General features: G+C 35.2%; 1 protein-coding gene across 2 annotated transcripts in view; it reads right to left on the bottom strand.

Moving 5' to 3' along the window:
- eif5b (eukaryotic translation initiation factor 5B) overlaps nucleotides 1-15,028 on the bottom strand; it is a 31,016-nt gene that overhangs the window by 13,909 nt on the left and 2,079 nt on the right. Inside the window, exons 2-10 of one of the 2 annotated variants that reach the window (XM_001923538.10) lie at nucleotides 12,022-12,132; nucleotides 9,098-9,173; nucleotides 6,483-7,113; nucleotides 4,679-4,896; nucleotides 2,965-3,115; nucleotides 2,788-2,880; nucleotides 2,617-2,703; nucleotides 1,153-1,224; nucleotides 770-1,074 (exon numbers count right to left, since the gene is read on the bottom strand). In XM_001923538.10, coding sequence (XP_001923573.6) covers nucleotides 770-1,074; nucleotides 1,153-1,224; nucleotides 2,617-2,703; nucleotides 2,788-2,880; nucleotides 2,965-3,115; nucleotides 4,679-4,896; nucleotides 6,483-7,113; nucleotides 9,098-9,173; nucleotides 12,022-12,132 — 1,744 coding nt within the window. The remainder of the gene's footprint in view (nucleotides 1-769; nucleotides 1,075-1,152; nucleotides 1,225-2,616; nucleotides 2,704-2,787; nucleotides 2,881-2,964; nucleotides 3,116-4,678; nucleotides 4,897-6,482; nucleotides 7,114-9,097; nucleotides 9,174-12,021; nucleotides 12,133-15,028) is intronic. The other variant, XM_009293741.5, reaches the window with a different exon arrangement.

The raw sequence follows: 15,028 nt of genomic DNA, 5'->3' as shown, positions 1-15,028 counted from the left end.
TATGGGCATCTTTCATTATATTTGTTTATTTTTGACAACCAATAATTAAAAATGTATTTGTCACTGAATGATTCCTTCAAGAGATTCAAAAATTCAAAGTCTTTATAAGTGAACTATTGAATCATTCATTCAAATTGATATTAACAATTTTTTTTATATTAACAAAAACTCACAACTTCTAGTAAACAATATTTATTATTTATTTTTAATAATGTCGTTAAGTTGTCTATTTAGAACTTTTCATTTTCAGTAACCTAGTTCAAAATCGCCATGTTTAAGATATGTTTTCTTAAAAATCTGTGATCTTCACTGCCTGATTGACATTCGATATAAAATGGGTCTCAGAATGTACATGAAACACTGCATTAAATTTCATTGCTCCACGCCATGACTTTACAATATGAAATTTTGGAGTTTCTTTGCTCCCCTGCAGCTCCTGATGGTGCTTGCGTTTAAAAGGCTTTTAATATTGTTTTACACTTAAACAACTAAATAAATCTCTAAAATTATTTAATATAATACATTTTAATTAAATTACAACATCAATACTGTACAAGGAACTGTATGAAATAGAAAATAATCACACTAATCTCCAACCGAAAGGTTATCCGTATTGAGGAAAAGCACTAGCTGTGCATTCTATTGTGTGAGAATCATGATCCCTATTCTAACCCAAAACTTATGATTGTCAGTTTCTCCACAGACTCGCAGCCCTAATAATAACGACTCTGTGAATTTTTGTATAATGTGAAAGCCTGTGTGTTTGTACCTCTATACGCTTCTTGGCCTTGTCGTAAAGTCTTTCCTCTTTGGTTCGGTCGTCGTCGGAATCGCTCTCACTGCTAGACTCGGAGCTCGCCTCTTTTCTTGCTTTGTTTGCAGTGGTTTTGTTGCTGCTCTCTTTGTTGTCCTCCTCATCCTCGCTCTCTTCCTCTCCATCTTCCTCTTCGTCCTCCTCATCGTCTTCGTCATCTTCTTCATCCTCATCCTCCTCTTCCTCACTCCCATTTTCTTCGGTGGGTTTTTGTACAGCCGTAGTGGTTTCTTTCACCTCGATGTGAACCTTTTTCATCTCTGTGAACATGAAAATAAACTGATCATAACTCCGAATATACAACTTCATGATTTTGAAAGAAAGTGCTTTATATCCACCTTTCTCCTCATCACTGGCCATGGCCTCCCAGTCGTCCAGAGCAGCCTCTGCCTTTGGCTCCTTCACTGTTACTATGAAAACATTACAAAGTAAAGTTAGCCATCCTGTTCATTACGTCAATGGAAATTGCTTGAATAAAACAGAAACTTGAGACGCCTGCTGCACCAGTAATGTGACTGAATGTGTGAAAGAACAGCACACTGCTACTACGAAGACGACAACAACTACTACGAAGATGACTTCCATGACCATGACCACTACTACTATTACAACTACTACTCTTATGATGACTACTAATACTACTACAGCAGCTACTACCCTGACGACAATGACTACTACTACGACGACAACTACCACAATGACTAGTATAACTACTACTACTGATATGACGACGACTACTACTACAACTACTATTACTACAACAACGATGATGACAACTACTACTACGTCAACTACTACTCTTACGACAATACTATAACTACTACAACGACAACTACTAATACAACTACTACTACGAAGATGACTTCCACGACGACTACTACTACTACTATTACAACTACTATTACAATTACTACTTCTATGATGACTACTAATACTACTATGACAACGATTACTACTACAGCAACTACTACTCTGACGACTACTAGGACGACAACTTCTATAACTACTACTACTGATATGACGACGACTACTACTACAACAACAACAACGACTACTACAACAACAACGACTACTCCTACATCAATACTATAACTACTACAACGACTACTACTACTACTACTAAAACGACGACAACTACTACTTTGATGACTACTACCACTACTACAACAACTACTACTATATTCACCATTATGACTACTACAACTACTACTAATATGACACTGACAACTACCACAACAACGACTACTACAACTACTACTACTATTACTACAACAATGACGACTACAACTACAACAACAACTACTCCAACGACAAGACTATAACTACTCCAACGACAAGACTATAACTACTACAACGACGACAACAATTACTACAACTACTACAACAACGACGGCGACTACTATAACTACTACTTTGATGACTACTACTACAACAACGATTACTACTACGACTATTACAACAACTACTACTACTATGACGATGACAACTACTACTTCTACAACTACTACTACTATGATGACTACTACTATGCCTACAACTACTACAAACTACTACAACTAATAACAATGACACCAATTAGAAGACTTTTGTAATAAATTTAGATATTATGCAATAATGTTATGTTTTGCAGTACTGAAAATTGCAAATTTACTTATTTTTAATTTATTTATAACTTTAAGACTTTTGATAAGACACATTATTTATTGACTGGGATACAAGTTAACCAATAAAATTATAAAAAAAAAGAAAATAGAAAAGTTGGAAAAATAATTTGAAAAAAAAGGAAATGTTGCAATGATTACCTGGTTGAGCTTCAGGTTTGTCTACTTCCATCTCCATCATGATTGGCTGTGGTGTCACTGATGTGGGGGACGTCACTTCAGACGTTTCTAATGTAAGCAAAGGAACTGTTAGTTCGGCTGCAAGTAAATATGCAGAAAGTTATAAAAATTCTAAACAAATCATGAATTAACCTTCAGGAGTTTGTGCAGTTGGCTTCTTTTTTCTCTTATCAGAGTAAACGGGCTTCTTCTTTGGCATCGCGTCTTTGGATGGCACTTCAACACCTGAGAGATAGCAAACAATACCATCAAAAAAAAAAGATTTTTTTTTAAATAACTATTTATAATTTTAATGAGTCCTGTTCTCACCCTGAGCCTGCAGCGCCCGCAGTGTGGCTTCTGCTCTGGCTCGAGCCTCTTTCTGGGCCTTAGTGAGTAGCTTTCCCTCTTTTTTTAGCCTTTCTTTCCTCTCCTTATCCTTTTGTTTCTTCTTCTCCTTCCTCTCAGCCTCTAGACGCTCCTGTGGATGAGGATTTCAGCCATAACGAACCATAATTATTTGTAACACCAATTGAGCAGGGTTTCACTTTAAACCAAATGTCAAATTCCATGACTTTCACTGTATTTCATGACATCTAATGTAAACAGGCCTCTTTGTGCTTGTACATTGATATAATTTAAAATAATAACAATATAAAATCAGTTTTAGCTAGGTGCTTACTGTTTGTGCTCACTCTCGCATGTTTGAAAGCTCTACTGAGCTACTCTTACAAACTTTAAATTGAGATTTTCTTTCTAAAACACCATGAAAAATGTATAAATTTAAACAAAAATTTAAAGCAACAAGTCAGATATACAACCATGACAGATATATGATGACGACTACTACTACTACTTCTACGATTACTACTATGACTATTACTACTACTACAACAATGACTACTACTGCGACTAATATTATGACGACGAATAATACTGCTAGTGGTAGGAAACTTTATTGTCCTTGACAGGACTACTACTACGAGGACCACTACTACTATTACTACTAGTAGTAGTAAACATTATTGTCCTTGACAGGAAACTACTAGACTACTACTACTATGATGAAGACAACAACTACTACTAATATAATATATATTAATATAATATTTTAAAATAATAACAATAAAAAATTGGTTTCAGCTAGGTGCTTATTGTTTGTGTGCTCCCTCTCCCATGTTTGAAAGCTCAGTAGTTATACTAACTTTAAATTTCGTTTTTCTTTCTAAAACCACCTTGAAAAATGTATAAATTAAAACTAAAATTTAATGCAAGAATCAAAAAACACAGATATACAACCATGACTTCGACAAAACACAAAAACTCCATGACTTTCAACATCTGGAACTAGGGCTGCACAATATATAGTTTCAGCATCGATACTGAAATTTGTAAATCTGCAATAGTCCCATCGCAAGATCTGAAATGTTGAGATGGGTTTATAATTAACCAGAAAACACTGTTCAGAAAACAGTTTGACCCTGACCCTTTAACCCTGAAGTGAAAGATATTTTGTAAAATGTGACTGTGTGTATGATTTTAGGCAAATTTAAACAATTTGGGCACTAGAATTTATCAAATTTGCAGCTTTAACAAAGATTAATTTTTTTAATTATTTATATAATCAAGACTACAGCAGTCAACATTTGAAGAGGATCAATAAAACGTCTAGCAAAATTGTTGTTGAATAGTTGTAGGACAAATTCGATGAAAGGTTTGGATTCAATTTGTTGCTCCCTAGTGTTATAATATTTCTGATTCATTCATTTCTGTACTTCAATACTGACAGACTCTCAAGAAAACCATAAAGTACTATTTATTTAGTTTGTATCTTTGTTCTACTGTATTGACTTATGCTTGTAATTGTTTTAAGTTCCTAAATATTTATTTAAATCATCTTGCTAAAATTTTATTAATATCAAAATATATAATCACAGAAAAAAAATTCTAATATGTTGCAACTCTATGTGAAACAGATCTTTCAAAGTCTCCATATTCCAGAATTTTCATGAACCGTGAGAGTGAGTGTCTTTAAGGAACTGACCTGCTCCAGTCTCTGGGCCTCCAGCTCCTCCAGCCGTTTCAGTCTCTCCTCTTCTTCTCTTTTGGCTCGCTCTTCCTCCTCCTTCATTTTGGCCAGGGCCTCCTGCATGGCTCTCACTGTCGCTTTGTTGGGACCCTTTTTCTTGTCTTTCTCTTTATCTTCCTTCTCTCCTTTTTTCTTCTTCTTATCCTTTTTCTTTTTGTCCCCCTCAGCCTCCTCTGCACGAAAGCAGAGAGAAAAGAACAATTAATTTGGAGAATAAAGAGATCAAGTAGGTTTGACATCTCTGGCTCAGACCTTACCGACACAGACCTAAGCTTAAGAATAGGTGATGTACTGAATATTTACAATTAAAATGACTTTGAATAACTTTTCATTTTTCTTTTAGGCTTCCAAAAAGTTAAGGAAAAATATACATTTTGTTAGCTAGGATTGCTTAGCTGTCATGGTTTTAGTTGCTTATTTGAAGTGAAAGGGGACTTTACATTTTACTGTAACGAAGGTGTATTTATACAGTGCAATTCTGTGGATGGGGGTGATTGGGAGGCCATGATGGGTAAGGGTCTACGGACACAGAGGTTACAACCCTACTCTTTACGAGAAGACATTTTTAATGACCACAGAGAGTCAGGACCTCAGTTTAACATCGCATCCGAAAAACAGCGCTTACTGACAGTACAGTTTCCCCTTCACTATGCTGGGGCATTAGGACTCACTTAATTGTTTTATTAAATTAAAAAAAATTAATAAAGGGGAACAAATCTGTACATAAATATAACCAAAAAACTATTGGACTAAAAAGCATTTAATGACATTAATTTATATCTTCATAATAGTATTACATGGTATATAAAGTTTAATCATAAAATAACATATCGGTATTATTATGAATTTAAAACAACAGCAAAATTCACGATAGATTTGAAAACTAATTGTAAAAACAGAAAACAGTCATTTACGATTGTTGTTGTTTTTTTTGGTTTGTTTGAAACTAGGCTTGGGTGACATGGCATTTTTAAAAAATCCCAGATTTTTTTCACAAAAAAAAGTCAAAATATATAAAAAAATATAAATAAAAAATAAATTTATGATTTAAATATTTTTTACCCACTAAAAAGGTTGAATTGACCTTAAAAGTGAATATAATAGTTATTAACCTGTATAATTAGTATAAGCAAAAATGACTCACGCTAGGCTAGTGGGTTACATTTTATTTCTGACAGTCAGCTTCACTTGTAGACTGAGCGAGTATTGATATTTATGATACCTAATAATCAACAGCTTTTTTTTCTTGCAGCTGGGTCACGTAATTTATACGGAATATTATTGAATTCCAACATTAGATCGAAAACATCCTGAGCCCTGAATTATGTCAATCTTTGGCGGGTGTGTTTGTGCGTTCATGTTATATTTCATTCCAGAGCATAAGATTTTAAAGTATCATTTGCCATGCTGTTTATGTGCTTCTTTGGAAAATACAGGGGAAATACTCAGAGGGGAATATCATGTTTTGGGGAAAAACTGATTTTCATTCAAACAAATCAATGTCACACTCTATAACTTCACACTCGAGTATCACCCAGGCCTAACTAAAATCATAAACTTTTATTTTGGCAGGACTTTTGATAAAGCTTCTTTTTGTTGTTTGAGGTTTATAAACATTTGAAACCTCAAAGTGCCTTCTGTAACATTCTACATTATATCACTGTTACTTTATATGCATTACTGCTCCATACAATAATTACTATTAAAGATGATCCACGTAAACACCAATGACAGAACAGTGTGTTACAGAAAGTCTCACCTTCTCCCTGAACATCGGCTCCATCCAGGTCTAGTGAAGCAGCTTTCTCCAGCTTCTTGCTCTCTGTTGAAGGTGTAGCAGCAGATTTCAAAGCCTCTTCCTCCTTCTCTTTCTTGGCCTTCAGCTTGGCTCTCTCCTCCTCTTTCTTCTTCTTCTCCCGCTCTTTCTTCTCTGCTTTCTTCTGTGCAGCCGTCTTCATTTTGAAGGTTGAGTCATCTCCTTCGTCTTCCTCGCTTTCAGGCTTGGCTTTGGCTTTCCCTTTTTTCTTTTTGCGTGCGGCTTGAGAATCATCATCGGATTCATCGTCATCTCCTGCTCCGCCCTTCGTCGCACTGTTATCTTCACTGTCTCCCGAGTCAGATGCAGCTTTCTGGCCTCCTTTCTTTTTAGCCTTGGGTTTCCTGCGTGAAAGCGAGCCCTCGTCTTCTGAGTCTGAAGCAGGAGCAGCAGGAGCGGGAGCCTCCACCTTTTTGGTGTCTTTTGTCCTGTGCTCGTTCTCCATGTCGTTCTGACCCTGATCTTCATCACCTTCCTCATCTTCAAGATTCGCCTTCTTACCCTTCTTGGCTTTCTTCTTGTCTGCTTTTGTCAGAGCCGGCTGAGGTTCGGCGTCTTCTACTGGATCTGATTTCTATGAGAAACATGTGGAGGAATTGATATTGTAACATTACAACAGTGAGGTGAAAAAATGAAAGTGTGCACTAAAGCTAAGGGATTGGGACAATGACAACAATTTATTACTTTTTTTTTGATAACTAAATAATAAAACAGTATTTTGCAGAGTGTACTGCTATCTTGGCAGAACAAATATAAACCTAAATCCTGGGCTAGAGTTCATACAGGCTTTACCAAGTCAATCTTTTAAGACCTTTTTCAGACCAGGGATAAATTAAATTTAAGATTAATGCTGCGTTCACACCAGATGCGGAACCCGCGTCAAGCGCGAGTGATTTACATGTTAAGCCAATGCAAACGCGCGAATAGACATCCTGCGGCGCGATATGCGCGAATGGTACGCCGCGAATGACACGAATTGTGCGAATGGCGCATTGCAAATTGAGTGTATTGAGCGTTTTGCGCGTTTCACGTGAATTGCTTGAGTTCGAAAGTCAGCGTTAACCAATCAAAAACTTGCTATTGAGGGGGCGTGATTGTGACGTACACCTGTTGTTGGAGTCCCGGGGAAAATCTTCCAGCCGACACAGACAAAAAGTTCATCAAACTGCGCTGGGCTCAGTCAGAAGCACCGCTGAAAGCCTTCATCATACAGGTTAAGTTTCTGGAGGAGCTGATGAACTAACAGAGCTGCATGCACCTCTGAAATGATCTAGTGGACTCAGACACAGCCCTAAACATGGCTAGAAGCTTTGAAGCTAGAGTCACCAGGCAGGCAGAAGCCCTGCCCATCAGACAAATCCGCGTCTGTTCTGAAGTGAATTTGACGCGCGAATGAAGCGGATTTGACGTGCGAATGAAGCGAGTAAACTCAAATGTTCACACTGCTATTTACGCGAAAACAGTGCAATTTATCCGCGCGTTCCGCCTCTGGTGTGAACGTAGCATTATACAGGGCAAAACGCCAAGGGTTTTTTACCTTATGGCCAGTGGAAAACATATTTACCTAAACTATTAAAATTCTAATTTAGTTATGTCTCAGCCACAATCCTTAAAGAATATGTAAAAACAAGCAAACTGTAGTTATAAACATACACTTTTTTTTCAGCGTTAGTTTTCAAAGCGATAAACTAAATGTATGCAAAACAGTCTGTCCAGGTCAGTGTCCTCACTAAATACAAGAAGAACTTTTAAACAAATGTTATTGTAGGGAAGATAATTAAACCACATTGGTAAATAGTGTTCAGAAATGTAACTTTTGTTAGACTTTTTTTTTTGATGGATTGTTGGTTGTACTTCACATGGTTGCGTAGTTTTACATGAACAAAGGAAAATTAGGACCAGTTTTAAATTATTTAAGACCTACAACGATATATTTCAGTAAATGTAAGACCAGAGCACGGTTCATTTGGGCTTTGGCGCGGTATGCTTGTAGTGTAAGTGCAAAGCACACCTTAGCCCAAAACTGAAGAAGCAACATTACTTTTAGGGGACTGTTTTTATATGGATTTATCAATCGTTTTTACTTTTCAATGAACGTGAACTGTCATAGTTTATTAAAGATGCAAACCCCTCACTACACCTCCTAATACCTGCAGCATGAGGACTTTTATGATAATTTATGAGCATCAAAAATGGTAGATCTGTTTGGCAAAATATTTGACTGCGCGTCACTGCATCCCAAACTGATACAAAACGATATAACTAAAGCAATGTCCACTGTGCTAAGCAAGAGCGCTTCTCTTTCTGTTGAAGCTGACCAGTCGCATAATCGATGACGCAAGCGTGCTCCAGCTCGGAAGGTAAAAAAGGCAGTGTGAGTGCAGGCTGTTGGGGGAGAGTGGAGGGGGGACGAGCACACTTTGGCACGGTTCAAGGCAACTGTACCTAGTGTGAGCACACCCTGACAAGCCTCATCACACACAATGCTTTTGGATACTCAAGACTTGTTTTTGCAAAGGGATAAACTTGATAATCTCTCACACAAAAAATTACAATACCTTTTCTGCTTCTTTAACCTTTCCTCCTTGGTTTTCTAATGTTAGCTCCTCCAGTTCTTTCTGGATGTCATCCTCACTGCAAGAAAAAAAAGAGTTCATCAGTAATTGTACACTACTTTTTAACCATTTACAATCAATCGAATTTTATTTACAAAAAATACAATTATTAATGTTTTTTTTAGCAAGAAAATATTAAATAAGGCTAAAATTATAAATTAAATTATTTATTTATTATTTAATAAATTAAATGTAAATTATTTCAGGATAATATATCCTAAAATAAAAGATATATTAACTAAATACAGAGGTACAAAAGATTTTGGGTTCAAATAAATATTTTTTTTGTACTCTGTATACCAAACATTTCAGAAAGAATAAGCAGCACAAGCCTTTTCAACAGTGATAATGATTATTGACATTTAAACTCAAGTGATGGTCACCAAAATAAGCTGCATTATATATTACATAAAATAGAAAGGTAGAAAAGTAGCCTGATCGCAGGAGACTTCTTTCCAAACTAGGTTTAAAATTTTTTTACTGACAACAAAATTTACAACAGAAAATCTTGGTTGCATGTTCTTTTAAACAGCCCATGTTACATACATAATTTATGCATTTAAACAACAACAATTTAAAATGTATTAAGTCCATTTACTTAAAGGTTCAGGACACCCTGGAGAACTTTTTTTATATTAACAGATGTGTGTGTGTTGAGCATCAGTTAAGACAATGAAATCAAAATCGTCGACGTAGCGCAGTACTGCAAGTGCAATGATGACGCGTCGGTTTCTCATTATTATTAATAGCGGAGTTTTCTTATCCTATGAGAAGAGCCGGCTGCTTAATTATTCATGAGAGCACGTGCTTTCCGAAGGCAGACCTGCCAGTGCCAAGCAAGCTGTGAGACATGGACCCACGGCACACAGTAGCTGTTCATGAAGGCTCATATGCGTTTGTTTCCATGATCCACAGGGTTTGTTGCATGTTTTTTCCCCGCGATCTTGTCAGGGCCGATCTTATAGCAAAGCTGTGTGTGTGCTGCAAGCATTTTTGTCGGGAGAGCAGCACGAGAATTGAAGAATAGCTGACGTTGACTTTTATCAGAAGTTCGTTCACAATCGCCGTGCTGCTGTGTTTGCCTAAATCCTCTATATTACCTGTAGGGCTAATAGTTAAAATAGACAGGTCAGGAGACCTGCTGTACTGAGTCTGCATTCAGATCTATAATTTAGACACGGGGATCGAGGGAGAATCCTAATTTATAGTGTTTACATAAACACACTTATCTTTATAATTATATAAATTGTGGTTATGTGTAGATGAAATTACGAATAACAAATGTAGCAGGGCATTAAATTACTGTTTATTTCTTTGCATTTTAACTTTGTGAACTATAAACTCATGCGTCTCCTCACGGTTTGTGTCTCATTTTGTAAGCTAACTGTCAACAAGTTGTTCGCTCCCCTTCTCCCCTGCTGGCCACGCCCACTCCTGCCCTATGCTCGCGGAGCTCCACGCCCATTAATCATGCATCTTTTGAAAATATTCTGAAGTAGACTTTAACCGAAAGAGGGGGGTGTCATGGCCCTTTAATATAGTGCTAGGTCTCTGAATTGAACTGCAAGGTTTACAATTGTTGCTACAGATTAGGGCTGCTCGATTTTGGGCAAAATCATATTCAGGATTATTTTGGTCATAATTGTATTCACGATTATTCAAAACGATTATCCGTTGAAGTCAAAATTATTAGCGCTACTGAGAATTTTTTTAAAATAAATATTTCCCAAATGATGTTTAACAGAGCAAGGAATTTTAAAAGTATTTCCTCTAATATTTTTTTCTTCTGGAGAAAGTCTTATTTGTTTTATTTTGGCTAAAATAAAAGCAGGTTTAAATATATTGAAACCCATTTTAAGGTCAATATTATTAAGCAATATATTTTTTGATTGTCTGCAGAAAAAACTACTGTTATACAATGAACTGCCTAACAACCTTAATTAAGCCTTTGAATCGCACTTTGAACCTGAATGCTTGTATTTTGAAAAATATCTAGTAAATATTATGTACTGTCATCATAGCAAAGACAAAATAAATCAGTTAATAGAAATGAGTGATTAAAACTATTATGTTCAAAAATAAGTTGAAAAAAAATCTTCTTTCCATTAAACAGAAATTAAGGAGGAAAAGGGTTGCTAATATTCAGGAGAGCCAATAATTCTGACTTCAACTGCATATATACAGTTATTTTCCACCCTGAAAAGGAAAGAGAAACAAATACAATAGAACAAAAATATGAAACAAACTGTGCTTTAAGCATCTTCACCCTAAGAAAAACACTTTAGTTACAAAAGACCTTCAGTCAAAAGCAGTAAGTGATTTTCTCCTTTTGTTGTTTGATTAATGACTAAAACAGGCTGCAGCAGGAAAATTTGCGCGCTGTCACTTTAATGGTTTCTCTTTCACGTGTCTTTTGATTTTCAACTCGTTTGTTTATTACACAAATGAGGGTTGTTATGAAATCACTAAACACTGTGTTTTGATACCTATTTGACCATTAAAGCGCTCACGTTAAGATGACTTTAGATGTGTGCGCTCTGCTTGTCTCAGTGTGCGAATAAGATCGAATGCTGACCGCATGCGCCACACACACACACAAAAGCATGCGGTCTTTCACGCTTTTAACAGCAACAAATTTGTACAACTTGAAAAGGGGCAGTGTATAATGCCATAATCGTTTATCTCGATTAATGGTTTTTCATAATCGTTAGAAGCCAAAATCGAAATCGAATTTTAGAGTAATTGCACAGGCCTACTACTGATATATTTGAAATATTCATATCACATGTAAAACAATAAATGAAATTGTGTTCATGCTTTATAACAATGCAGGCATTAGAATTAAATGATGGAAAGGATCGTCTTACTCAAAATCGTCTTTCTTTCCTTTCTTTTTCTTGCTCTTGGATTTGCTCTGCTCCTTGCCTGCTCCTGCTCCTTCAATCTCTGCCGCAAGTGCGTCGAGTTCGTCTTTGGCACTATGAAAGCAGAAAAAAAGACAATATATGTATATAATTTCATGATGGGTACAAACATGAACAAGGCAATAATGTTTTCACATCACATGAATAACCTGAAAACCTTAACAAGAACTTCCACCCCACCATGTCTTTAAGTGCAGAGGTTATAACAATACAAGTAAAAATGGTGCCTAAAGGAATTTTAGCAGGTATAAAAAGAAAACTATAGTTAGCCTCTTTTAGAACAACAGACTTTATTTCCACACGATCATCCAGTATGATTAAATTTTAGAAATGTTAATTTTTCTTATTATTAATTATAAGAAGTATTAATCAAGTAATTTCACAGGATCTACAAGATTTAATGATGTGCCTTTAAGACATACAATGCTATGAATCAATTAAGCCAAAAATTAGAGCTGCACGATATTAGAAAAACTGATATTGCCAATTTTTTGTTGCAATTTTTTTTTTGGAGTAAACCTTTACCAGATTAAATGAATCTATTTAGACAGAATCTATAATTTTAGATTGAGTTGATTTTGTAGAGGTGTACATCTACAGACAATATAATAAACCAAATCACAAGCTTTGATAAACACTGTGGAGCAAAGATACATTTAAATTAAACAGTATTTTATGGTTTTCTGGAAGTTTAGCAGTATTCAGCCAAAACAAATAAAATAATAAAACGTAAAATAAAACTATATAGTCATATATGCAGAAATACAATTAATCCATCTTAAAAACATTTTATAATAACTAAAACATGCCTGAAAAAACATCATTTCTTGTGCCTGAATGCTTTAAACTGGCTTGAAATGCTCACATGGTAGCATGCCTTAAACGAAACACACAAATGATAAACCTTTTAGTAACTTTATTGTTAAACTTTGCAATCACTTCACAAACCATGTCTGTTTTACTATGAATCTGATTTAAAATTGCAGATTATGCTATGTACCCATTGCTGAAGTGCACATTGGGATATCAATGCTTAAACAATATATTGTGCAGGGGTACTATAACTACTAACAAACAGAAATAGTTAACCAGCAACCAACCAGGAAAACTCACCTATGCCACGTTAGATTTGGATACAAAGACTACAAGTGTTTTTCATTCACTACACAGAGCAACCACAAGGAGTTTCATAATGAACCGAAAAGTTTATAATCTAACCGTGCATTAAAAAACAAAACAAAAAGAGTCTATTAATCAACTTAAATATCTTACCTGGAAAGTCAAACACTGCAATGATGAGAAAGTAAAACTGTGCAGCTTATATAGTGGAGCCTAAAGCCCTACTTGCATGCTTGTTGCATCAGAAAAGGAAAATCACCGTTTACAGAGTCGGTCATCACATGACAGACAGAGCCCTCAACTCACACACATAAACCTGCTGCACTCAGCAAACATAACGCAGGAGATGGAAGAGCAGCTAATACACAGATGGACAAATGATCAGAATGAATGGATGTATAATATGTTTAATAAAAATACTCAATGTGTTTTAGAAGGTGCAATGTTCCTAAATGAGATGCATCAGCAAAAAGTCTTTAAGTGACCGCTAACCTTGTTTTGATGCTACTGAAAGGTGAAAATTCATGGCTGGATCTTATGACATCTTTTGAGGTTAGTAGAAGGGGAAATAATTTTGTAACTTGTTAGGGCATATTTACTAGGGCACTAATCAACTTAACCACCTCCCGCAAAGCTGCTGGAGCTGGAGTCTGCTCAGCATCAGAGCTGCCTAAATTTAGCCATTAGCGAGACTATAATAGACTGCGTTCAAAGGGAAAAAGGAAAACACAGGGCAAAGCAGGTGAACCTACTGTCCTACATTAGTCAGTATTAAAGGAAAAAAAATCCCTAAAATACAACTAATTTAAAACAAATTAAATTTGAAGGCAAACAATGTTTGCATAACAAAAGTGAATAAAGTTTTATAAAGAAAAATAAAAAACACACTAAACCATTGCAAAAATCTGATTTAACTAATGAATTTAAAGTAACAGACTGGCAATAAAAGAACTGAATTCACTCTAAACATGTTCAAAAACATCTTAAACAAATCATTTGCCAAAATTACTATAGTGTGTTTGCGACAACAAAAAAAATGTAAAAACAAATAATAGAAATAATAATTGCAGTAGTAGTTATAATAATAATAATAATAATAATAATAATAGTAGTAGTAGTAGTAGTAGTAGTAGTAGTAGTAGTAGTAGTAGTAGTAGTAATAATAATAAAAATAATAACAATAATAATATTCGGACTAATAATTTTTAAACAGTGATTATCTTGCAAAAGTTTATTACATGTATTATGCTCGCAACCTTGCAAATGTCAACCTTGCCATAAAATTTTTTCATCAAAACATAAAACCCTTTCCAGGTTTTTGGTATAGGCTTGTGTTTTACAGTACTGTAAAAATACTCAAGACTGTTTCTGCCAATGTTTCTGAACAATTAATGATGATTTACCAAAGTCGCACAAGAAGCAATTTCGGTCACAACCATAGCGAAACTCTTTCTTCATAGTAAATGCAAAAATATAAAAATAAATGCTATAATTTTTGTTCTATAGAGAACAAGCTCTTATCCTTTTGATTAGCATTATTTCTTTTGGATTGTGCAGTTTTAATTAACAGAATAAACTTGCAAACTTTTATGGCCACATCCATAAACCATGTTTATTTGCCTCATTTAAAAAATGTTTACAGATTGATATTTTGATATTCTGATCCCATAACTAATAATTAGTTGTTTTGGAAAATATAAACAGATGGTTAATATAATGTTAACATATACTTTCTATGTGAGTTTATGTTTTGAGATTTTACTGCAAATGTCACATCCATAACGGTAGAATTGATCATGCCTAGCCGCATGGACATATATATGAGCAATTC

The sequence above is a fragment of the Danio rerio genome, chromosome 1 (assembly GCF_049306965.1).
Source record: "Danio rerio strain Tuebingen ecotype United States chromosome 1, GRCz12tu, whole genome shotgun sequence".
Taxonomy (NCBI): Eukaryota; Metazoa; Chordata; class Actinopteri; order Cypriniformes; family Danionidae; genus Danio; species Danio rerio.
This window is presented reverse-complemented; position numbering and strand designations above follow the sequence as displayed.